This window comes from Leucoraja erinacea, chromosome 16 (assembly GCF_028641065.1).
Source record: "Leucoraja erinacea ecotype New England chromosome 16, Leri_hhj_1, whole genome shotgun sequence".
Classification (NCBI taxonomy): domain Eukaryota; kingdom Metazoa; phylum Chordata; class Chondrichthyes; order Rajiformes; family Rajidae; genus Leucoraja; species Leucoraja erinaceus.
Window position 1 is genome coordinate 38,385,539 of NC_073392.1, and position 26,877 is coordinate 38,412,415.

General features: G+C 43.8%; 1 protein-coding gene across 2 annotated transcripts in view; it reads left to right on the forward strand.

Moving 5' to 3' along the window:
• Window positions 1-3,956: 3,956 nt before the first annotated feature.
• Window positions 3,957-26,877, forward strand: part of efcc1 (EF-hand and coiled-coil domain containing 1) — a 92,819-nt gene continuing 69,898 nt past the window's right edge. The window contains exon 1 of one of the 2 annotated variants that reach the window (XM_055648202.1): window positions 3,957-5,449. In XM_055648202.1, coding sequence (XP_055504177.1) covers window positions 4,329-5,449 — 1,121 coding nt within the window. In that variant the 5' untranslated portion in view covers window positions 3,957-4,328. The remainder of the gene's footprint in view (window positions 5,450-26,877) is intronic. The other variant, XM_055648203.1, reaches the window with a different exon arrangement.

Below are 26,877 nucleotides of genomic sequence, written 5' to 3' on the forward strand. Positions count from 1 at the left end.
AGTTCATTGGCTATATTTAAGAGGGAGTTAGATGTGGCCCTTGTGGCTAAGGGAATCAGGGGGTATGGAGAGAAGGCAGGTACGGGATACTGAGTTGGATGATCAGCCATGATCATATTGAATGGCGGTGCAGGCTCGAAGGGCCGAATGGCCTACTCCTGCACCTAATTTCTATGTTTCTATGAGATGTGCAGTGAAATGAAAAGTGGCAATGCTAGCGGATTGTGCAAAAAAAAACAAAAAAAACAAACAACAAACTACAAACAGAATGGAACAGAATCACATATTCTTTTACATATTGGAAAAAGGAAAAAAACAGTAATTAAAAAAAAAAACAGTAGAATGGTACAGTAAAGTTAGTCCCTGGTGAGGTAGGAGTTTACAGTCCTAATGGCCTCAGGGAAGAAACTCCTTCTCAACCTCTCCATTCTCACAGCATGGCAACGGAGGCATTTGCCTAACCGCAGCAGCTGGAACAGTCCGTTGCAAGGGGTGGAAGGGGTCTCCCATGATCTTATTGGCTCTGGAGTTACACCTTCTGATGTATAAATCCTGCAGAGGGGCGAGTGAAGTTCCCATAGTGCGTTCGGCCGAACGCTCTACTCTCTACAGAGCCTCAACCAGGGGAGAGCTCTAGCCTCCAGAGCTACAACCTTACTCCCAAACACCCTGAGGAACGGCAACTCCACACACCGACTTCCAGGCCCACCCAGAAGCAGCTACTCAACCAGGAAGTGAGGGAGATGCGCTGGCCAGCATGCTCCCGGGCCAACATCCATGCTACTGAAAACCAGCTGAATGAACCTAAAGCTAGACTCACCTACCTCAGGGAACTAAGAGACTCCCCATGGTCCTATCATTCACTGTGAAGATCATTATCCTGTTTTAGCTTCCCAAAATGGAACACCTCATATTTATCTGAATTAAATCCCATTAGCTATCCCTCAAACACTTGTCCAGCTGATCAAGATCCCAGTGTAATTATTGACAGCCTCCCAGACAGCCTTCATCCACTGCAATTTGCCTGCTGCTGCAAATGGTCCATGGCAGATGTTATCTCCCTGGCCTTACACTCAATCATGGAATGTCTGGGTAACAAAGACACCAACATTAGACTCCTACTTATTGACTGTAACTCCGCCTTTAATACCATCACACTAACCAAACTCACCTGCAAACTAGGAATCTCCCTTCTGCACTGCCTCCTTGACTTCCTGGCCCATAAGGTGTAATCAGTAAGGATGGGTAAGACACCCTCCATCATAATTTTCAACAACCTTTAACATGGCTGCGTTCTCCACTCCTTGCTGTACTCCCTAGATAGGCATGACTATCTGGCCAAATTCTACTGTAAGTATATTTACAAGTTTGTAGGTGTTTCAGTTTTCGTAGGCCAGGGCATTGAGTATAAGAGTCAGGAATCTTGATGCGGCTCTATGGGGCTTTGGTTAAGCTGTATTTGGAGTATCACATGCAGTTCTAGTCGCCCCATTACAAGAAGGACATACAGGCTTTGAAAGGGTGCAGAGGAGGTCTAGATTAGGGGTGATGCCTAGATTAGGGGTGATTAGGGTCAGGGAGGGGTTGGATGGGCTTGATTTGTTTACTCTGAATCACTGGAGCTTGTGAGGTGACGTGATTGGATTATATAAAATTATGAGATAGGGTAGACATCCTAACCTTTTCCCAGGATGGAAAAAAAAAATAGAGAGCATAGCTGTAAGGTGAGAGAAGCAAAGTTTTTTCCATTGAGGGTGATGAGTGCCTGGAACGTACTGCTGGAGATGGCGGTTGTGCCAGATATGATTTGGCATTTGACAGACTTTTGGATAGAAATATGAATATGCAGGGAATGAAGGGATGTGGATTAAGAGCAGGCTTATAAGAGTTGGTCTTGGCATCATGTTCGGCACTGACATTGTGGGCCAAAGGGCCTGTTCTTGTGCTGTACTGTACTATGCTCTGTGTTCTTTGACACACTATATGGGGGTTGCACGTAAGGTCACCAGGTCATAGGGCTTGACGCACGGAGCTGCTCAATCCATCTGGAGGACATCGCAGCTTCCATTATATGTTGTTAGTACACGAAACGCGTACTTTCCTACCTGTTAAAAACCGCCAAAATGGTGAATTTTTCCGCTGTAAAGAATTGTGGAAGTCGGTTGGGAATTATCGCGTTTGCTCATGACATTTCATCAATGCTAAGGCATTATGTATGTTTTTTCTTTATTCATTTAATATCTAAAAAGTTTCAAAAGTGATACATCTAGCTGTAAAATTTTTAAATCGCCCATGGTTCTGAAGTGGGGTTTTACATGCAAAAAGAAAACGCTTCTGAAGCTAAATTTATCGTTAAAAAAATCTCCAGACTTACGAGTGGTGTGAGGAAAAGTAACTTTTCTATCATTATGGTATTGAGATGTATATTTTGGCAAATAATGAAATGTTCTGACAGGTTAAACACCCACTTCCTTTCAATGGGATATTGTCAATTTGCTGAGGTTGATTATGTCCAATTATCAGCTAACAATGATGCCATTCCTTGGCTTGCATCTGAGTAAAAGGTAATTCAAAACCTACGTATGGTTTGCGATTTTTTTTTTTAATGATACATTTTGCTTCCGATGCGTTTTCTTTTTGTATGTAAAAACCCACTTGAGAACCATGGGCGATTTTAAAATTTTACAGCCAGATTTATCACTTCTGAAAATTTTTAGATGCCAAAGGAATTAAAAAAAACACAAATTATGCCTTATTGTTGATGAAATGCAGTGAACAAACGCAATAATTCCCAATATTTTAAATCTTGATATCTGCATGGCCAATGTTCGCCAAGCACTTTTGCTGTTGTTGTCCCTTCAGCTCTCGCTTCTATCTACCGTCATTTCTCCTCACTTTTGAAATTCTGAAGTAGGATAAATGTCTCTCACGCTTATCCCGATTTCCATAATTATTTACAGTGCAAAAATTGACCATTTCGGCGGTTTTTAACGGGCCCGCTACGCTGGAAACAATGTTCAGTGCTTACCTGCGGTTCATCGCGTGTACTCCAGTTGGCCTAGCGTAGCAACAGTATGGGTCATGGGTCGTGACTCGACTGCCGTGCAACCTCCCTATAGTGGGCTGGATCCCAAACAAAAACAGGACGTTGTATAGGATGGGGATCGTGAATTTAGTAACATGGTGTCAAAACAATAACCTATCCTCAATGCCAGCAAAACTAAAGATCTGCTCATCAATTTCAGGAAGCAAGATGGAGTACATGCCAACTGAAGCGGAGATAGTCGAGAGCTTCAAGTCCCTCGATGTAAGTAAAGCTTGGGTGCAACAAATAGGTGGCTGGACTTAACCACCCACAATGACTAACCCCACCCACGTACTTTACCCTGTACCCTCGAATGGATCTTGTAATAGGTCCATTGTTGACAACTTTTAATCATTTCATCTTTCCCTGACAAAAAAAACATTTGATAACAGTGTAAAACGTGAGAGAGAATCAGCTGGTCAGACAGCCACTGTGGCCAGAGAAACTATGTGAATGTTTGAGGTGGACAATCTTTAACCAGATCTGGAACATTAACTTTGTTTCTCCCCAAACACAGCTTACCTTCACCATTTTATTTTAAAATTATTGCTGATTTTCCGACAGGTGGAATATTTTGGCTTTTAAAAATAACTCTATTGCTATGATTGTTGTGAAATTTTGTTACATTTCCTCAGACCTCTCCTGGAGACCCAGGGGAAAAGAATTTGATATTGAACGATTTAGCCTGAACGATGTGCTTCCATTGCCATTCATTAAAACGTGACGTTCAGCGATCGCTGGTAAATCTGACGTGAATCTCTGAGCTGCCTTATTGGTACAAAACTCCGTTTCAAGAGAAAGTTTCGCACAACTTCAGGGGGGAGATTCTGGCCAAAAAAAAAGAGCTGAGATATAGAGCCGCTCGGAAAGGAGGCGCCTGGAACCAAAGATCCTATGCTCTGCTATAGGATCTTTGCCTGGAACAAAGTTTCCAGTCCGACACTCCCTGATTTGCTCCCTCCCCTGCTAGCGTCACATACGCGTGGACTTTTATTTTGATGATCAACTTCCAATTGCAGCACAGAACTGCTGCAACTCTCAGCACCGGGCAAGGCGCACTGAATCAAGGGCAAAGTGGCAAACTCGGCTGAGTTTGCGTGTCAGCGCTCAGCCTCGCTGCTCAAACACTATGCCGGGTGGAAGGTCCGGATCCGCGCCTTCACAGTGCAGCCCGGTCCCGGTTATCAGCGCTCACCCTAACTAAGGGCACTGGGCTCTCGGAAGCGGGGCGCCCGCCGTGGAGATGGATCGATCAGACACTTGCGATCCTTACAGGTGTCCCGCTCGCCGGACCCAGTGGATCGTCAGCGCCTTGGCTTATCACTACGGCCTGGACCGCGGGGTGGAAAATGAGATTATTGTGTTGGCCACGGGTCTGGATCAGTACCTGCAGGAGATCTTCCACCATTTGGATTGCGAGGGAGAGGGCAGGATCCCGAGAGAGGATTTCCAGACCCTGTGCGGGATCCTCGGGCTGGATGGCAACTCGGAAGCTGAAGAGTGCGCCGAGATCCTGGAGCAGGTCCCGCAGGAGCTGAATTTCAGGCAGTTTCACGCCAAGCTGTGCGGGCATTTCAGCACCAAAGCCGGCTGCCAGTACGAGACGGGGAGGCTACTGGTCGGGGAGGACAGCGAGCACATCGAGACCCAGATCCGGCTGAGGAGCCCCCTGCGGCGGCGCAAGAAAGCCCGAGGCACCGCTACCCTTGGAGCTCCTTCGGGCCAGTCGCGCAACAGGGCACCTTCAGCAGACAGGCAGCGAGCTGGCCCGTCTTGTGAACAGCGCCGAGCCTGCACCAAGGAGTGCTACGAGGACATCGTAGCCCTGGAAGCGGCCGAGGACAAGATTGCAAAGCTGGAGCAAGAGAACGAGAGCTTGAGGGAACTGGTTGAGGACATGAGAGCCGCCTTGCAGAGCAGCGACGCCCGCTCCCTGGCGCTCCAAGTGGGACTGTGGAAAAGCCACGCCAGCCACGAGTCCCAGAGCTGCTTCCTCGCCTGGTCCAGATCGGCCACTTGTCGAAGTGTCCGGAGCCGCGCCAGTCCCAACAACGGGCTGCAGAGCGTGCTGAAGGAAATCGAGCTGATCCGTAGCTCCAGGGACGGGCAGATCGAAGAGGCGTTCAGGTTCAACCAGGAGATGGGGAGAGAGCTGAGCAGGTCACAGGACGCGCTACTGAAACTGGAGGAGTGCAACGGCCACCTGAAGAAAGAGCAGCTGCAGACGAGGAAGCGAGTGGAAGAAGCGCGCCAGGCTTTGCTGGATAGTCTGGAGAAAGTGAAAGAACTGGAAACTAGTGCCAAACAAATCCCTCTCTTACAGAGAAACATTGTGCAACTGGAATCCGAACTGCAGTACTACAGGTAAGGAGGCGCCCAGTGCGGTTCCATCTTTAACGTCTCATTTAATGCATAAAAACTGTTTTCCATAACATTCACCAGTGGCCAATTTGACATAATCTGCAATTAGAAGGGCAGGCAGTCAATGTCAAAGTACATAACGTGAAATATGTTACTTTTGCACGAGTTTAAAAAGTTTTACTTTTGCATGGAAATTGTCCGATTTGGTGTTTTAAGTTGAAGATATGGATATGATTGTGTGAAAAAACAATTGAACCCTTTATACGATCACCCTCAGGCAAATCCACTTGCTACTTTTTAAAGATCTGACGCTTGGAAGGAAAGCGTGCTATATGCAATGTAAGCATGCTATGTCCGAACTATTATTTTGGATTTACTACCACCCATGTCCATCGGTGTCACTACAACACTCTCCACTACCACCTCCAACATACACGTGGAGCCCATAGACCTATAATATTTTGATAGGAAACATCTGTCCAGCAGCCACTGCCATATCCTTTCATTCCTCTGGCTCAGAAAGTAATACTCCAAAATTATTCTCTACTTTAGCCCTGAAGTCATTCCTTTTTCTAATTCACTGCCTCTATCCTTCTCTAAGCTCGATATATCCATACAGCTGCATATAGCAGCACGCCTGTAGCTGCTCACATCTATTCATACTAATTCACGCAGCTACAAACCTACTTTCCTGGCCTTTATAGTAGATGATGATGTAAATTAATAGGATTCCCCCCCACCCCCCACCTTTTCAAACCTACCTTCATGTCCTCTTGGTTCTTTGATTCTTCAAACTTCAGCCTCTCTTTCTCCCTTTAAATTACACTTTCTGTAACACCACATTTGAAACTGAAGTTAATCTTTTGCCCTGGCATGTTACTGAAACAGTCCTAACCAAAGTCATAGCTCACAACCTCAGGTAGAGGTGCATAAACACTGTTAATTCCTCTTGCAGCCCTTTATACAGTTGACCTCGTCATCCCCTCCTTTACACATCCATGTGGGAGTGTTCTTGGCTGGTTTTAGTGTTATCTATCCATTTATAGACCAGAAATCTTAAAATGTTCTGTTCCCTTTGGACCATTGCAAGGCACCATCATTTACCAATGTCAGTCCTCATTAATGTGCTTTAAGTAGAACTTCACCAGCAGTTCACTGAAAATCATTGATAATATAGGATAAATATCTCAAATAGCCATTTATTCTATCTCATCAACCTGGCAGAGACTGGAAAATCACATGTGGATTTTTTTCATTGTGAGTTTTACTCAACAGCATGTTGTTTCCATTGATGTGACAGTACCATTTCTGTATATGAGTTGTCCCAGTATATTAATTAAGTATTGCAATTAAGTATTGGTAAATGAAATGCTGGTAATTTGAGGAAACGTTCCCCAGATTTTTAATGATTTGTATATGAAAGGCAAGTTCACGACAACTTAGTCAAAGTTGGAGGAACAAACTCAATATATTATGTTGATACTGTATGTCCAGTTATTTGAAGCACTTGGCACATTAAAAATATCCATCTTCACCATCTTTTCTTCCTTATGGAGGTAATTGTATCCTCTCCAGTGGTCTGCGAACAATTGCTATCATAATGATAATTCTTCCCATAGGATTGAAGATTGTTAAGATAATAATATTTTGTCCCAGTGGAAGCTTGCAAGCAACTGTGAAGAACATCAATCACTTTAAGCATTCTACAGTCCATAGATACACTAAGCAACTGAGAAGTGTGATATTTACAAAGTGAAGTAATTAGTCGTGGCCTGTGGGCAGCCGGAGTGCAGGTAAGGGTCAGTGGTGGTGTCGGCGGCAGCAGCAGCCCAGCCTGGTAACGGCTGGGGAGGCTGTGCGGACTAAGGGTGGCATTGGCAGTCAAACCTGGCAGTGGCCAAGGAGATGGTGTGGGCTCGGGTGGCATCGGCTGCCCATCTGGGAAATGGCTGGGGAGGCGGTGTGGACTGGGGGTGACGTCCGCAGCCCGACCTGGCAGAGAAGGTTGGCAGGTCCGTCCACTATTATCAAACTCCATTATAAAGAGGTCCATTTAAGCAAGAGTTTACTGTACACACCAAGGTGGTAATAATTGAACTCTTGAAATCTGTAAATTTCCCATACCCCCTCCTAGGCAGATTTCTATAAAAGGCAATCAGTGAAACCACAATATCTTTAGTGGCTCAGTGGCTACTGAGGATTTGGAGAAAGAACAATATTATTCGACTACATTGGAAGTATTATGATATTATTTGAAGGAAGGATAATTATTGTCATTTAGTTAAAGACAACATACCATGCCCCAAAGAGGACCAGAAAAACACCTAGTGCATGCTAATTATAAGAAATAACCTGGTAACTCTTTCCTCAAACATCTTATAAATAGGCAATTCACTGCACTCTATGTCCGAAATTAAGAAAATGGAGGCGATGAAATAGGTAAACATAGCATAGGAACGGCCATTTGGCCCACCAAGGTTCAAGGTTCAAGATTCAAGAGAGTTTATTGTCATGTGTCCCAGATAGGAAAATGAAATTCTTACTTTGCTTCAGCACAACAGAATATAGAAGACATGAATACAGAACAGATCAGTGTGTCCATATACCATTATATAAACATATACACACATGAATAAATAAAACAGATAAAGTGCAAATAAACAGATAATGGGCTATTAATGTTCAGAGTTTTGTTTGAGTTGAGTTTAATAGAGTTTAATAGAGTTCGCACTATGACCAGCTACACAGTCATGAGTATAGAGTGACTACAGCAGGGGGCTGAGCACGCTCCCTTGAGGTGCTCCCATGCTGATTGTTATCGAGGCTGACACCTTTCCACCAATTCGAAGCTAAACTGATCTCATCTGCCTGTGCAGGATCCATATCTTTCTATTCCTTGCACTTCCATGGGTTTATCTAAATGCCTCTTAAACACCACTATCATATCTGCCTCCACCACAACCCCTGGCAAAGCGTTCCAGAACCTCACCACTCTCTGAGTAAATAATTTGCCCTGCACATCTCCTATAAACTTTTCTCCTCTCAGCTTATAGCTACAGTATGTCTTCTAGTTTCCAACCTGGGGACACAGAAACACAGACAGAAACACAGAAAGTAGGTGCGAGAGTAGACCACCAGGTCCGTCGAGCCCGCACCGCCATTCGCTCATGGCTGAACACTAAACAGACACACTTACCCACAAACAGTAGACACAAGACACAGAACACAAGACACTACCCTCCCCTTTATACCGCTATCACCCCTCTCCACCCCAAGAACCTCGTGATCTCCTGGGGGAGGCAAAAAACCGGATAAAAACCCAGGTCCAATTCGGGGAAAAAATCCGGGAAATTCCTCTCCGACCCCAATCCAGGCGATCGACACTTGTCCAGGAGATCACTCAGGTCTTACTATACTAACCATACCTAGGTCCATATCCCTGCCCTCTCCCCGTAGCCCCTTATCCCCTTGGCAGCTAAAAAACCATCTATTTTAGTCTTAAATATATTTAAAGTTTCTGCTTCCACTGCTCCCTGGGGCAGTGAATTCCATAAATTAACCACCCTCTGGGTGAAGAAGTTCTTCCTCATCTCAATTTTAAAAGAGCCCCCCCTTATTCTGCAACTATGTCCCCTAGTTCTAGTTTCCCCGATCATTGGGAACATCCTCGGTGCATCCACCCGATCAAGGCCCCTCACGATCTTATATGTTTCAATGAGATCGCCTCTCATTCTTCTAAACTCCAAAGAGTAGAGTTCCAGCCTACTTAACCTTTCCTCATATGTCAATCCCCTCATTGCAGGAATTAATCTTGTAAACCTTCGCTGCACTGCCTCCAGGGCTAGTACATCCTTTCTTAAGTATGGACCCCAGAACTGTACACAGTATTCCAAATGTGGTCTCACTAATACTGTGTACAGCTGCAGCAAGACCTCCGTGTGTTTTTATACTCAATCCCCCTAGCAATAAAGGCCAAAACTCCATTGGCCTTCCTGATTGCTTGCTGCACCTGCATACTAACTTTCAGTGATTCATGTACTAATACCCCTAGATCCCTTTGCATTGCATTACAACGCAGCTCCTCCTCATTTAGAAAATAACTTGCCCTATCATTTTTTTTCCCCAAAGTGAATGACTTCACATTTATTAGTATTAAATTTCATCTGCCAAGTTGTTGCCCACTCACCTAGCTTATCTATATCCTTTTGCAGACTCTTCCTATCCTCCTCATCCCCTACTTTTCCTCCCATTTTTGTATCGTCCGCAAATTTTGATATATTACACTTGGTTCCCTCCTCCAAATCATTTATATAAATTGTGAACAACTGGGGTCCCAGCACCGACCCTTGCGGAACCCCGCTAGTTACCGGTTGCCATCCCGAGTATGAACCATTTATCCCCACTCTCTGCTTCCTATTTGTTAGCCAATCCTCTACCCATGCTAATATATTACCCCCAATCCCATAATTTTTTATTTTTAGCAATAGTCTCTTATGTGGCACCTTGTCAAAAGCCTTTTGGAAGTCCAAGTATACCACATCCACCGGTTCCCCTTTATCCACCCGGGTTGTTACTTCCTCAAAGAATTCGAGCAGATTCGTTAAACAGGACTTTCCCTTCACAAAACCATGCTGGTTCTGTCCGATGAAGTCATGTTTATCCAAGTGCCCCGTTAGTGTTTCTTTAATAATTGTCTCTAACATTTTACCCACCACCGATGTTAGACTAACCGGTCTATAGTTACCCGCCTTCTGTTTACTTCCTTTTTTAAATATAGGTGTTACATTGGCCATTTTCCAATCCACTGGGACCGTTCCTGCCTCCAGGGAGTTTTGGAAAATTATCACCAATGCATCCACAATCCCCACCGCTATCTCCCTCAAGACCCTTGGATACAAGGGTCTGACTATCTACCCTTTCAATGATTCTGCTGATTTTATATACTTCCATCATGTCTCCCGTCATCCTTTGACATTCCAGAGAAAAGTTTATCCAACTGCTCCTTGTAATTGAACCCCTGAATCCAGGCTGCTCTACATCGGTGAGACCAAGCGTAGGCTTGGCGACCGCTTCGCTCGGTTCGTACTAACCAACCTGATCGCCCGGTGGCCCAGTACTTCAACTCCCCCTCCCATTCTGAATCTGACCTTTCTGTCCTGGGCCTCCTCCATGGCCAGAATAAGTCCCACCGCAAATTGGAGGAGCAGCACCTCATATTTCGCTTGGGCAGTTTGCACCCCAGCGGCATGAACATTGACATCTTCAGCTTCAGATAGTCCTTGCTTTCTCCCTCCTTCCCCGCCCCTTCCCAGCTCTCCCACAGCCTACTGTCTCCGCCTCTTCCTTTCTTCTCCCCCCCCCCCCCCCCCCCCCCCCCACCTCCACATCAATCTGAAGAAGGGTCTTGACCCGGAATGTCACCTATTCCTTCGCTCCAATGATGCTGCCTCACCCGCTGTGTTTCTCCAGCATTTTTGTCTACCCTGAATCCAGGCAGCATTTTGTAAGCCTCCTCTGCACCTACTCAAAAGCCTCCACAACCTTCCTGTAAGGGGTGACCAGAACTGCAGGCAATACTCCAAATGCAGTCTAACCAAAGTCTTATGGAGCTGCATCATCACTCCCTGATTCTTGAAAGAAGGCAGGCATACCATACCACTTCTTTACCATCCCATCTTTAATATCTACTTCAGCGGTCACCTTAGGTGATTATGAACTTGGAATTCATCATCCCTCTGCACATCAATACTGTTAAGGGTCTTGCCATTAACTGCATACTTTCCCCTTACATTAAACCTCCCAGATTAACTCCATCTACTCTTTCTCCGCTCATGTCTACAGCTGATCAATTTCTCACCGTATCTTCTGACAACCCTCTTCACTGTCTTCTGCTCCTCCAATTTTATAGCACCAGTAAATTTACTCACCAACGTTCCACATTTACATCCAAGTCATTTATATATATCTCAAACAGCAGAGACCCCAGCACAGATCCCCGCGGAACTCCACTGGCCGCAGACCTCTAACCAGAATATCTTCTTCCCACCACAACCCTCTGTCTTCTACGACTGAACCAGTTCTGAATCCATACGACCAAGTCTCTGTGAATCTCGTACATTTTAATTTTCTGGATCAGCCTACCATGAGGGACCTTATCAAAAGCCTTACTAAAATCAATAAATACAACATCCTCCACCATCAATCTCATCCGTCACCTCATAATAGAAACCATAATAAATTTGGCAATTCTCAGTTCTTCTATGTTTATGCAATATTTAAACTACAGATACATTGTCTCCATATTTGAAAGATTCTGTGTAATAGTAAATGATTGACATTCATTTGTCCAGATCTATTCCCTATGTTCAGAGACACTCAAGTCAGATACAATCTTTACACTATATGCAAAAAAAAATCTGATCCTCGTAACATAATGGAAAATATAATCAATTACCAAACTTTTAATATCTGCAATTATAGTCTCTGCACTAGAGGAGAATGTCTTGTCTTTTGGTGAGCTGCATGCAAAATAATGCAGTCATTGGATACTTCCATACATCAATAAAATAATACTATTTGAACAATTATCAACCTAATGGAGATACAAGAGACTGCAGATACAGGTATCTTGACCTGCTGAGTTCATGCAGTAGTCTTTTTATTCAATTATCAACGTAACATTGATTGAAAATAACATTTCACAATTTATCTTGTTTCCTTCTAAATATTAGATGTCACATTAGCATCAAATAATGAACTGGTTGGCATTTCGTGTTTAGAAGAATGAAAGTTAGTGTTATTGAAACACACAAGATCCCAAAGGGACGTGGTAGTTGGATATCGAGATGTTGTCAAAAGTGGGAGAACCTTGAACAAGGGTACATAGTTTCATGATGAGGGATGAGTCATATAAAACCAAGGAATGTAGTGATTTATTCTCAAAGAGAGTGGCGAATCTCTGGAATTCTCCACCATGGAGATTTGTGGAGGCTTGCTTATTAGAAGTATTTAAAGTGGAGGTGGATATTTTTTTGAAAAATTGTGGTAACCTAAGGCAATGATGTTCCGTCATATAGAAGCATTTGTGACCCATGATAATGTTATTTCTGCTCCTATTTTCTTGTGTTCATGTGTCAGCTTGTGATAAAATCTCACGTTTGCTCAAAGGTTTCTCAGCTTACATCCACTTCATGTCAACTGTATTCACAGTAAATCCACAGTTTACAGAAAGGCGTAGATAGAATTAATGTGGAAAGGATGTTTCCGCTGGTGGGAGAGCCTGGGACATATTCTTGATTAGAATGGGTGTCAAGGGTTATGGAGAGAAGGAAGGAAAATTAGATTAGGAGGCAGAGATCAGCCATGATTGAATGGTGGACTGGACTCGATGGGCTGAATGTCCTAATTCTACTCCTATAACTTGTGAACTTGTAAATGATCAAAATATTATGACATAAAATCCAAAGAAAAGTTGAATGCATTTAGTTTGAATCCTACAAGTAGTTTCCTCAACCAAATTTGAAAGCAAACCTGCAAGGAGGTTGCAGAATTGGGTGACCAAAAACAATGAATTCTCACTTCTGCAGATGCACTTGCACAGTGGAAAGAATGCTGTAACTTGTTGGGCAATGCCTCAAATTCAGACCATTCAGCTATTAACTTAAATACTAATGGTGAGATGCAATATATAATCAGACACTAGAAATAAAATCACTTAATTAGCACCTGGTATATTTAAGGACTATGTGATGTAAAGAAAACTACTTTGAAAAATAGTGTCTTTATGAATTGTGGAAATTATAATCACCCAATTACCCAATAATCACCAATCACCCAATCACCCAAGGGTGTAATTTTACAATTATTCCTTACCATAATATTTTTGTTTATATATTTTTTGTATTTCCATTTTCTGGGGGAGTATAGAGGAAATGTAGTCACATCTTGGTTTTTGTGCTGCAATGAGCCATGGATCGACAACTCTTTTGCTTTTGAGGAGATCTTTAAACATTAACTAGGCTAAGTGCAGACCCGTTGGGTCTTGCTACCCCAACGCAATATTCCACCACTCACCCGATTCCCCAATGCAACCCGTTCCCCCAACGCAATATTCCACCACCCACACATAGCCCCCCAACAGCGCAGGCTCGGCTCATTTCCCCTCATCACCCAGCACTCCCTCCCCCTCCTCTTCACTCTCCCTCTTCTTCCCCCTCTCCCCCTCCCCTCCCTCAATCTCTCCCTCACCTCTCCCTCCCTCTCCTTTCCCCTACTCTCAGTCACTCCCTCCCTCCATAACTCTTCTCCCCTCCCTATCCCCCTCCTATCCCTCTATTGCCCATCTCCCCCACTCCTCACCTCCCCTTACCCCCCACTATCCCTCCTCACCTCCCCCACTGCTCTCCACTCCCTCTATTCCCCCTCCTCCGCCACCAGATATGAGACAGGAAAAAACTGAAAAAAGAGGAAGAGATAGATTGCTCCACGGATTTTGAAATTCGGCATGAAGCCCCACCGACCCGTGAAGCCCCACCGCCCCCGTGAAGCCCAACCACCGGCATGAAGCCCCACTGCCGCCGTGAAGCCCCACCGCCGCCGTGAAGCCCCACCACCGCCGTGAAGCCCCACCGCCGCCGTGAAGCCCCACTGCTGCCATGAAGCCCCACTACCGCTGCAAGGCCTCACCGCCATGGTCTCAATGCCTTCTGGATCACTGTGTAGAGCCCTGGCCTCGTGGGTAGACGCCCGGGTCGGACAAAGCGGCCGACGGCACCCGCAGCTGGGCACCAGGAAGGCCATGAAGTGGGATCGGCCGCTCGGCTGCTCGGCACCGAGGAGGCACTCGCGGACGCAGCTCCAGCCGGTGAAGCGTTAATGATGCTCACTCCGCTCCTTCAGCTTTATATTCTCCTCGCCGGGCGAGGCGGGCGCCGCCCGTGGTTGACGGCGGACCTGGCGAATCAGTGCGGCAATGGTGCAGGAAGGGGCTTCGCCATTGACAGGAGAGGAGACCAATCTGCGTGGCGGCGACAGACATGAGAGGAGACCAATCTGCGGATGCGCAGTTTTAAATAACTTAATAACTTTTAATATATACCATCAATTGGAACAAAACCTGTTGCCCTTGTTGCATAGGAGAATGGTGAGTAAGATGGCGAAAATTCATAGCGCTATCATGTACCGTTTTTGCGCAAATAGAAAAAAACGCAAAACTGGAAGAACACAGGATCAGAGTTTTAGTTATGTATAGATATTATTAATGTAAACCTATTGCTTAGGGACATAATTGTATCCAAGACTTTGTATGTTTTAATGGGATAAATAATCCTTTCATAAGGTCACTATTTTTAGATTACAGTCCTGTTAATTTTTTTCTTGCTAAGGTGAATGGTAACCAATTACATGGAGAGGAAAAGTTTTGGATCGGACGTTTTCACATGTTAATTAATAATTTTGTTTGCTGGTGGATTTCATGTCCTTTATTCTGCTTGGTTACTTATTCCCTCTTTATATAGCTCTGTGTCTTTAGTAATATTACGAATATTTCCTCAAAGTCTTTGCGTTTGAATGACATGGAGACAAAATATTTGTAATCTTGGGTTGAAGAGGACATTAAAGAACAATAATATGTTTAAGAAGGAACTGCAGATGCTGAAAAATCGAAGGTACACAATAAAGCTGGAGAAACAAAGAACAATAATAGTTTTGCACCACTTATCAGTTTTACCAATCAGTCCCATTTCATTAAATTGTTTAGAATCTTTTTACTGCTTGAACCACTTGACAGAAAGTAACAGTAAAGTTGATGGAGTAGTTTCTACGACTATTTATCCTCTTTTTTAATGATGTTTTAAGGAGATAGCATGTTGGGAATATTTTGATCAGCTATTCCCAATCATTTAGTGAGTATTTTAATTTGACTGACAGTGAGGGAATTCAGTGGCCTAGTACTATAAGTGTTTGCCAGAAATGATCAAATTAAGATGCTCTCAGCAATTGCATAAATTGATTGTAGTAAATGGGTCAAATCCCAGTAAGCTGCTACAGTTTATCGGCCCCTTTAAGCATTAATTGGAAAAGCCTAAGGGTGTAAAATTTGATTTGGTTGTGCCTCTTTTAATCTATCAATTGTAAAAGAAAAGTTATTCAGGTGGGAACAAGTTTAACAAGGCAGAAGAGAATATTAGTAGAAGTCTGGTTGGATCTATGTTATGAAAATAAATGGAGTTTCTTGGGTTTATTGTTGTCACATGTACCGAGGTACAGCAAAAAGCTTTGTTTGTATGCTATCCAAACAGATATGATAATATATATGAATACGATCTTCAAACTCAAGTAGGTAGAGCGAAGAGAAAGCTACAGAGTGCAGAATATACTTCTCAACATTGTAGCGCATCAGTTCCATAGACAAAGTCCAATGTCCATAAAGGGGTAGGGCTGAATTGGACCGTATCCTAGCTTATGGAAGGACCATTCAGAAGCCTGATAAGAAGCTGTTCCTGGCTCTGGTGGCATACACTTGCAAGCTTCTGCATCTTCTGCCCGATGGGAGCAGGGAGAAGAAGGAATAACCGAGTGGGGCAAGCCTTTGATTATGTTGGCTGCTTCTATGAGGCATCATGAATTAGAAACGGAGTGAATGATGGAGAGTCTGGTCTGTGTGATGAATTGGACGGTCCACAATTCTCTGCAATTTTTTGTAGTCTTAGGCAGAGCTGTTTCCAAACCAAGCTATGATGCAACACAACAGTATGGTGCATCTGTAGAAATATGTAAGTCATTAAAGACATGCCAAATTTCCTCAACCTCCTCAGGAAGTAGAGGCACTAGTGTTGCCGTTATTGGCTGTTGCATCAGTATAGTTGGTCCACAACAGATCTTTGGCAATACAGGTAATAACATGGAGGATTTTGATGCTGATTGGGACATATGCTCCACCATGCTTCCTGAAGTCGATATCTAATTCCTTCATTTTGCTGACATTCAGGGAGTGGTTGCTGTCCTGGGCATTATGTTACTAAGTTCTCTATCTTCATCTTGTAGTCTGTCTCCTCATTATTATTGATCCGGCCCACCTCGGTGGTATCATTTACAAACTTGTACAGCCAGAATTTACCTGTGCAGTCGTGAGTGTATTGGGAGAAAAGTAGGGAACTGAGAATGCTTACTTGTGGAGCCACTGGATCCACGACCTTCTGACCCACCACACTGATTCTGGTCACAAAGTTGATGTTCCAGTGGCAGAGGAGGGTTCTGATTCTTAGGTCCAGGAGTTTGGAGATGAGTTTGGATGGGATTATGGTGTTGAAGGCGAAGCTATGGTCTATAAATAGAGTAACGTGGGAGTCCTTGTTGTCTAGGTGTTCCAGAGATGAGAAGTGGACCTGCTGTGACAGTAAACAAATGGCGGTGGATCAAGGTGGGCTGGGAGGCTGAAGTTCATATGCACCATCACCATCACCAGTCCCTCAAAGCACTTCATGATGGTGGATGTTAGAGCCACTGGATGATAGTCATTAGCGCTCACTACCTTACTCTTCTTTAGCACCAGGATGATAACAATCTTCGTGATGTAGGTGGAGATCTCAGAATGGAGTAGTGAGAGGTGAGAGATGTCTGTGAATATTTCTGCCAATTAATCCATACAGGTCCCGAGGATGCGACCAGGGGCTCCATCTGGACTCCATCTCCACTCGTTCTCTCTGAGAAAGGCCGTTCTTTGTGCCTGGGACAGTAACCATTGGTACAGGCACACCCAAAACTAATGGGCCTTCCTGATGCAGAAAAGAGGTGTATAGGATCAGGACATCCATGTGAAGATGTGGAGATGGGGGCTAGGGAATTGGATTTTATTGAAATTATGGAGAGCATGTGAGGTGTCCCAGATGTGGGTGGGAAGGGACTTGACAAGTGGAACAAAATAGAGTTGAGGTATGAGAGATAAACTCAGTGATGCAAGGCCAGGCAGAAAGAACGAGTGCACCAGTCCCTTTGCCTCCACAGATGCTGCCTGACCCATGTCCCTCCATTAGTTTGCTTTTTCCTCCAGATCCCAGCATCCGCAGTCTCTTGAGTCCGCAAAACAGACTCAATGGTAATTTTGGAATTCATTTTGTTTTTACCTTGGTTTAACCATCTATATGTCAACAAACATTCACCAAGTAAATCGAACCACCATCACTATTTACAATTATTATTATCTGCTCCTGGTTCATTTCTGATTTGCCTTGCTATGATTCTACAATGCTTGTATTTTTAGTTTGTTAATGTTGGATTTTAAGCTGGAGTGGAGCTGCAAATGTTTGCAGGATCTCCGAATTTCCACCCCTTGTTGTGTAAAGACGTCACAGACGCTCTCTCTTCAAAGAGAATCAACAAATTTCATTCCACTTGTGTAGCTTGCAAACCAAAGGTGTGAACATTGAACTTTCCAATTTCAAGTTATCTACCTCCGTCTCTTTCCTGTGGCCCAACCACACTGGTGCATACATATTTCTCCCACCATCTCCAAAATTGGCAGTCACCCTGCTCCTTTTCCCTCCTCATACACTCATCTCCTATCCATGAGACCCCCATTTCCCTTTTAAACCCTTTCTTTCCCATTCCTCTTGTCCCCTTCCACCCATATCCCCCCCTCCGGATTCACATTTCACTCTTCCTTATCTGACACCCTTTTGTCTCCTTTTCTCCTCTAGCCTTTGTCACTTACTCCACCCATCTGCAAATCATCCCTCACCCCCTTACTTGCCAGGCTTGGTCCCACCCAGACCTCTGGTGTTTGCACTTTTCTCTTGCCTATTCCATCAGTCTGAAGGAGGATCCCCTGTCATCTGTCATCTGTCCATTTCATTCCACAGATGCTGTTTGACCCACTGAGCTCCTCCAACGTTCCAGCATCTATAGTTTGTTGTGCCACCATTTCATTATTCCATGCAAGAGAGCGGCAGCTGGAATGAGCCCACACCTTCTGGAGGGTAGTTGTTTTCTCCATCTGCTGAATGCCACTGATTGTAGGACAATGTTTCGCTGGTGGATCACATCAAATCTGAGATATATTGAAACCAAAATGGATTCCATCCCTCGGTGTTCAGCTCATGTGTTACTACGAACACTCGTTAATGCTCACCATTGTCCCTATTTTGGCAGCAACTACGATACCTTCATTATTTGGCCATCTGCCCCTTTGCCTTGTATTCAAGCCAACAATACAACCCAAAAAGCAGCTATTATACAGCAAAGGCAATTTAGAGACATTTGCAGAAATGACTCAGTATTTGAAATATACTCATGAGCACAACATGATTCAAAGAATGCCAGGCTGCACCATAAAATGTGATGGGAGAGAGTGATAATATGTGGAATCAATACTTCCATCACCCAGACTTCTCTGAAGGAGTCCTGCTGCATTTGCAGAGAAGGCAGCAGAGTTCAAGAAAGAATTGATGGCAATTTTAGATCAGATTAGAAAATTGACTGAGTGGCGTGGAGTAATGTGCCAGACTTCAGATTGGCAGAATGTAAAAGAGGATATTTTGCAAGGATCATTGTTGTGACTTTGTTGTATTTACCCTATCTATGAACAAATTAGATGACTATCATCGTTTGCCAGTAACACATGGATAGGGTGCATTGTAAATAGCTTAGCAGGAAATGACAATGGGCTGAATGAAGCTAGTTGTGTCCATTGATTCTGAAAGGAATATTCAAATTTAATTCTGGACTGGGTTTGCCCCCCCTTTGAATAGGGATCCCCAGCCTAGATATTAGGAGGGGAAAGTAAGTCAAGTTATATTTTTTAAACATTTTAATATTCTAAATTATTTATTCGTCTTGGTGCAATTTATATTTGTTTTCTTTCACTTTATAGCGATTTCAGTACTTTTTAAATGTTCCTGATTTCAGAAAAAGAGTCTTAAAGATATGACAATTGGCTACGTCAGCCAATTTTCAAAGACTGTCAGGGTGATTCTCAGAATGATGCTGCCTACTTGTACTGAGGCATTGTTAAACCTTGCTATCCGCCTTGCAGGTGCTGAGTCTCACCTTAAATGGAGCTCATAAGTCCATAATGAATAGGAGAAAATTAGGCCATTTGGCCCATCGTCTTCTCCACCGTTAAATCGTGGCTGATATATCTTTCCCGCTTAACTCCATTCTCCAGTCTTCTCCCCATAACCCCTGACATCCATACTAATCAAGAATCTATCTATCTCTGCCTTAAAAATATCAATTGGAGGCCTCCCCAGCCTTCTGTGGTAATGAATTACACAGATTCACCACCCTCTGACTAAAAAAACATCCTCCTCATCTCCTTATGGGCCTGTCCCACCAGCATGCGATTGCATGCGTCTAGCGCGGCCAAACGTGGTCTCTTGAGGCATACGGCCTCGTGGGGCCGGTCCCAATTCGAACCGCGGAGGCGTATAGAGTTGTGCGGGGCTGGACCCGACATTATACTCGCCAATCAGCTGGGCAGGAGGCGGGCCGACTGAATTTGGACGTCGCACGGCGTCGGGCAGTGACGTCATCGCGCAACGGCACACCGGGCAGTGACGTCATCGCGCAATGCCACGCGCTAGGCGTACGCTGTCAAGATGCTTCGTACGCCCGTCAAGACGCTGCGTACGCCCTCAATGCGCCTGCGGGCGCAAGGGATTTTAGGTCAGTGCAAGATTTTTGGAGCCCCGCGAGATGTCGGGACCAGCCCCGCACAACTACATATGCCTCCGCCGATCGAAGTGACCGGTTCGTCGAGGCCGTACGCCTCAAGCGACCTCGTTTGGTCGCGCTAGACGCATGCAATCGCATGTTGGTGGGACAGGCCCTTTACTCAAGGATTGTCCTTTAATTCTGAGGCTATGACCACTGGTCCTAGAGGTCACTGGTCACCCACTAGTGAAACATCCTCTCCACATCCACTCTATCCAGGCCTTGTTCCTTGTTGGTATTACTGTTAATGGAGATCTCAGTGAAGCCGAAGTATCACTTGGCCTTCATGTCAATAATGCAGTGCCAGTTATAGTGAAAAGGAGTGCTTCTTTGTCTTGGAGCACAGAGGAACTGTGTCAGTGGGTGCCACGTGGTTCTCTGATGCCTCTGCCATCACGGAATAGCTGGTAATGTGTGCTAGCTCTGAGATGTGGGTGCAAGGCTTGGAGTAGTGGTCAGTGTTTGAAGATTTGGTGGGACATATGAATGTTAGGCCTGAGTCGTTATTCGAAGAAAATGTCAAACAATGATGTAAATGCACTCACTGCATTAGCAACATTTGAGTCCAATGTTGCATTTTGGAGGAAGACGTTTCTGCTGACTGGATAACACGCAACAAAAGCTTTTCACTATATCTTAGTACACATGACAATAAACTAAATTATAGCCGTAACAAAGACCAGATCACTTGCACAGATTATTAAACGCCTTTCTGCATTAGATATAGTTGTTTGGGGTTTTATTCTGGGTGATCATTTTCACTGTAGTCTCCTCCCTCTAGTGCTTGACCATCTGCCTGTGTGGCATGCCATCCCTTGGGAAGAAAGGTCATTTCTCTTTGTCTATTTCATCCCCAGTGGTCATTCACCACCATTCGCAAAAGGGCTTGATCTGTGACTTCCACCTATTTGATGGCACAATCTGTCTCTTCTTTATGAGGTGAAGACTTGGGTTCAATTACCACTTGCTTGCAGCCTCAGCTGACTCTCAGAATTAAAGTGGACCGTTATAGGTTAGGGACAATAAGACCCAAGTTAGCACTGCCTGTTCACACTATTAACAATAATATTGTTGCAGCATAAACTCTGCATGCAACCTCAAGCAAACCCAGGCTAATTACATATTTTGAGTTCCATTTCTGCTTTTCATTGCCAACCAATTTCAGTCCTCTATCCCTTAAATGCACAACTTTAAATATAGACGTAGCCACACTACAGTTTATAAAGTATAACAATTTCAAATATGCTCAGAGATCTCTAATTTTTGATTACTACTCTTGCGTAATTTGTCTTCTTCTGCAAATACCACAGTCAAATTTAATTGCCAAATGTCTTGGCTGCAGAACTAAGATTAAAGAAAACGTTGATGATATAAAAACCTTAGAAGAAATCAGCAAATTAAAAACACATCAAACACCACGCTGGCATCTGGAATTTTAGTGAACCTGTGCAGCCGAGGAGAAAACTGATCTTTTAATATACAACAGGTTCAATAATCACTGTGTGAATAATCTTGGAGTTCCAAACAAATTCCCGAAATTTTCCTAATTTGGAATTTTCTTCCACATCAGTGCTTTGTATCATTGTAAAATGGTGTCTCACAAGAGTTTGCCAGAATACCATCTGCGAAGACTAAGAAATGCTAATGTTCATTGTCTGCAAGAAAATTACCTATCTCAGTAACTCCTGAGATTTATTGCACATTGCAGCAGGAATTAACATGAGAATGTCTTAAGGGCAGAAAAATAGCCCAAGATAGCATTGAGATTGTACTACACCAGCTTTAGTTTAACTGAGATTATAACGCAGCCATTCACTAATAAAGGCAGTGGACAAAATAGTCTTCAAGCAGCAAGAAACAAAAATCTTGTTAAAGTAATTGTTTGAAGAAAATGTAAACAAAAGCTGAAATTTTAATCTATCTATCATTCGCTGCTTATATTTTAGAACTCATTCTATTTATTACATCATTCCTTGGCAGCAGTAGTTCTTCAGGCTCCCGACAGATGGATTTGATCATTTTTTGTTCTTTTTCATTGTTAGTGTATTTTCCCTCTGTGCTCCTCCAGCACACACTCCATGTAACCTTATGCATCATTCAATATTCCCTCATTAATGGCCCGGACAGAAGGCAGGCCAAAAGGCAATGAATAAAAATGGGAAATAAATGAGTGAGGAAGGAATGTGGCTGGCCACTAAAATATAGAGTGGAAAAATAAACAATAAGATAGAATAATGGAAATTGCCACTCTTGGAATTTGAGTAAAGGGCCTGTCCCACTGTACGAGGTAATTCAAGAGCTCTCCCAAGTTAAAAAAAAAATCTAACTCGTGGTAAGTACGTAGAATGTACGTAGCGGTTACGTCGGAGCTCGTGGATGTCTCATAGCAGCTCCTAATGTTAACGGCAGGTACTCGGGAAATGCGGTAACTCGTGAAGTTTTTTCAGCACTGTGAAAAATGTCCACGAGAGCCCCGAGTACCTACGAACGGCTATTACAGTAATTCTCCGAATTCGAATCAGGGGAAACTCGGGAGAACTCTTGAATTACCTCGTACAGTGGGACCGGCCCTTAAGTTGTTACTTTCTTCATACTCTTGACTTCTGTTTTTAAGGGGACATTGAGCACCTGACTCCGTTCTATTTTAATGCAATCAAATGTTGCATGTGTACGAATGCAACAAATTATATCTGAATGCAAGAAATTATAATAATGTGCAAATAATGTCAGAAATGAACAAATTTCAGAAAAAAATAACTGTTAAAATGAAGTTATAATAGTAGGAGATTTTAACCTTCGAAATAAGGACTGGACAGCCATAGTGGAAAGGGCTTGGGTAGGGTGGAATTTGTTAAATGCGTTCAGGGAAGTTTTCCTAATTAATATGTAGATGGCCGACCAGAGAAGAGCCTCCTCTTGGGAAACAAAGCAGAGCAGATGATTGAGATGGTGCAAATTGAAATACAGAGGCAGAGACCCGGGTTTGATCCAAACCACAAGTGCTGTCTGGACGGAGTTTGTACGTTCTCCCTGTGACTGCGTGGGGTTTTTCCAGGTGCTCAAGTTTCTTCCCACACTCCAAAGACGTGCATGTTTGTAAGTTCATTTGCTTTGGTAAAAAATTGTAAATTGTCCCTAGTGTGTAGGATAGTGTTAGCGTACGGGGTGATCGCTGGTCGGCCTGGACTCAGTAGGCTGAAGGGCCTGTTTCCATGTCTGAAGTCTAAAACATCTAAGAGAACACTTTGGGAACAATACTATCAGCTTTAAAATATTTATAGAAAAGGATAAGACTGGTTCAAAAGTTGAAGGCCTAAATTGGTGCAAGGCCAATTTTGATGGTATTAGTTTAGTTCAGTTTAGTTTAGTTTAGAGATACAGCGTAGAAACAGGCCCTGCGGCCCACCGAGTCCACGCCGACCAGGGATCCCCAAACACTTACACTATCCTACACACACTGGGGACAATTTACAATTTTACCCAAACCAATTAACCTACAAACCTGTACGTGAGTGAGGATACCGGAACTCCCGGAGAAACCCACATGTTCACGGGGAGAACCTACAAACTCCATAAGGACAAGCACCCGTAGTCAGGATCAAACCCGGTTCTCTGGCAGCAACTCTAGAGCTGCGTCACCGTGCTACCCCAAACCATTAGACAGAAGTTGATTGAGGAAGGCTGAGGGCAGGTACAGGATTGTCTGATAAGAGGGAAGCTTTTAAACATGAGATAAGAAGAGTTCAGGGACACTGCTCCTTGTCGAGTGAAATGTATGGCTAGTAAGAGTATGGAATCCTAGTAAAGGACATAAGATATTGAGGCTCTGGTCAATAAAAAGAAAGAGGCATATGTCAGGTCTAGCCAACTGGGGCTGAGTACATTCCTTGAGGAATAATGTGTAAGAGAACTGCAGGTTTAAACTGACGATAGACCCAAAAATCTGGAGCAACTCAGCGAGACAGACAGCATCTCTGGAGAGAAGGAATTGGTGACGTTTCGGGTCGAGACCCTTCTTCAGACTGGTTAGGGATAAGGGAAATGAGAGATATAGGCGATGATGTGGAGAGATAAAGACCAATGAATAAAAGATATGCAAAAAAGTAATAATGATAAAGGAAACAGGTCATTGTTAGCTGTTTGTTGGGTGAAAACAAGAAGCTACTGCAATTTGGGTGGGAGAGATAGAGAGAGAGAGAGAGGGAATGCCGTGGCTACCTGAGGAATAAAATGGCTGTAAGAATACACTGAAGAGGGAAATCAGGAGGGCAAAAATGGGACAGGAGACAGTTTTGACAGATTTGGTAAAGAAGAATCCAAAGAGATTCTACAATTATATTAAGGGCAAAAGAATAACGAAGGAGAGAATAGGACCCCTAAGTATCAGCAATGCCCTCTATGTGTAGAGGTCCAGGAAATGAACAAAGTGAAGAAATATTTATTCTTGTCAGTATTTGGCATGGAGAAAGACATGAAGGCAAGGGAACTTGGGGAATGTAACAGTGATATCTTAAAGAGAGTGCACATTACAGAAGAGGAGTTACTGGATGTCTCAACATGCATTATTTTAGTTTAGTTTAGTTTAGAGATGCAGCACGGAAACAGGCCCTTCAGCCCACGAAGATGACATCGACTAGCGTTCCCTGCACATTAACACTATCCTACACACAGACAATTAGAATTGGGACAATTTAGAATTTACATTTATACCAAGCCAATTAACCTACAAACCTGTACGTCTTTGGAGTGCGGGAGGAAACCGAAGATCTCAGAGGAAACCCACGCGGTCACGGAGAGAATGTGCAAACTCCGTACAGACAGCACTCGTAGTCGGGATTGAACCCGGGTCTCAGGAGCTGCAAGCGCTGGAAGGCTGCAATTCAACCGCTGCTAGAGGAAGTGGTAGAGGCTTGTCCAATTATGATATTTAAAAAACATTTAGACAGACACACGGATGGGAAAGATGTTGAAGGATATGGGCCAAGCACAGGCAAGTAGGACTTGCTCCATTAATCAACTTGGTCACCATGGATAAGATGTGCTAGAAGGCCTGTTTCTGTGCTGTATAGTTCTACAACTTTCTAACTGTATGAGATTTTGGTTCATGAGTTGCTGTGAGGAAAGTTGGCTGCTTGCATCAACTTGTAGCATCAACTAATGGGGTGTTATTGTCTGGAATATGAAACAATCATGAAACAAGAGCTCATGGTGACCATCTCTATATTTTTAAAAGGTACCCCATTTTTTGGGGTAGAGTTGGATTTAGATCTTGGGGCTAAAGGAATCGAGGGATATGGGGAAAAAGCAGGAATGGGGTACCAATTTTCAATGATCAGCCATGATCATATTGAATGGGGGTGTTGGCTCGAAGGGTCGAATGGCCTGCTCCTGCACCTATTTTTCTACATATGCGCAAGTTGCATGCTGCATTGCTGCTGCTAGCAGTTTTAAGCCAGGTAATAAAGTTCTGCATTTATTGATCCAAACTCGTGTAGGCGCTTATCATACGTAGATTTTCCAGGAGTCACTGAAGTGAAATCTCAGTAATTGTGGCAAAACATGCACTACCAATTACTTTCTGATCATCTCATTGTGCCTAATTGGATCCTGTGCCACATGGAATTTGCCATGCAGTGAGTGGTTTGTTTTGGAAGCAGCATCCTGCATAATATTAAATCAGGCAAGCACAACTCATGGAAGATAATGAAATGAAAATCAGTTGATTTGCATGATCTGAACCAGATTTGAGGAGATGACAAAGGAGATCGATGAGAGTAGGCTGGGAATGTTGGCTACATTGATTTAAGTAAGGCATTTGATAAAGTCACCCATGGTAGACTGATCCAGAGGATTAAAATGCACAAGATTAATAATGATCTAGCTATGTGGATTCATAACTGGCTTACTGATAGAAGACAGAGATTTGTGGTGGGGGGACAATATTCAAGCTGCAGGACTGTGATCAGCTGGGATCTGTGCTGGGACCTCTATGGTTTGTGATATATATAAATGACTTGAACGTAAATGTAGATGGGTTAGTTTGCAGAAGCCACCAAGATTGGTGGGGTCTCGACTGTGAGGAAGATTGTCGAAGTACATAAATTGAGTTTAATCCAAGCAAGTGTGAGGTATTGCACTTTGGAAGGTCAACTGTAAGAGGAAAATATACAGTTAGTGGAAAAACCCTTAAAAGCATTGATGTATAGAGGGACCTTGGGCTCAGGCAAAGAGGCATGATAAGTAGATAGTGGATAACAAGGACCATGGTATGCTTGCCTACATTGTTTGGGGCATTGAGTATAAGAGTCAGGAAGTCATGTTGCAACTTTATAGGACCTTGGTTGGGATGCTTTCAGAACATTACTAGACTAAGTGGGACCCGTTGGGTCAAAGCTTCACACAGGAGGGCTGGTCCCCCAACCACCTCTCCACCAATTCCAATATACACACACACAGACTCACATATACACCCTCCACCTCACACCCACACTCACACTCACACACATACACTCATGCACACACTCACACACATACACTAACACACACACACACACTAACTCATACACACACACTCACTCACACACTCACTCACACACTCACTCACTCACTCGCACAAGCACACTCAAACACACACTCACACACACACACACACACACAGTCACACAAACACTCAAACACACACTCACACACACACACACACACACACACACACACACAGAGGA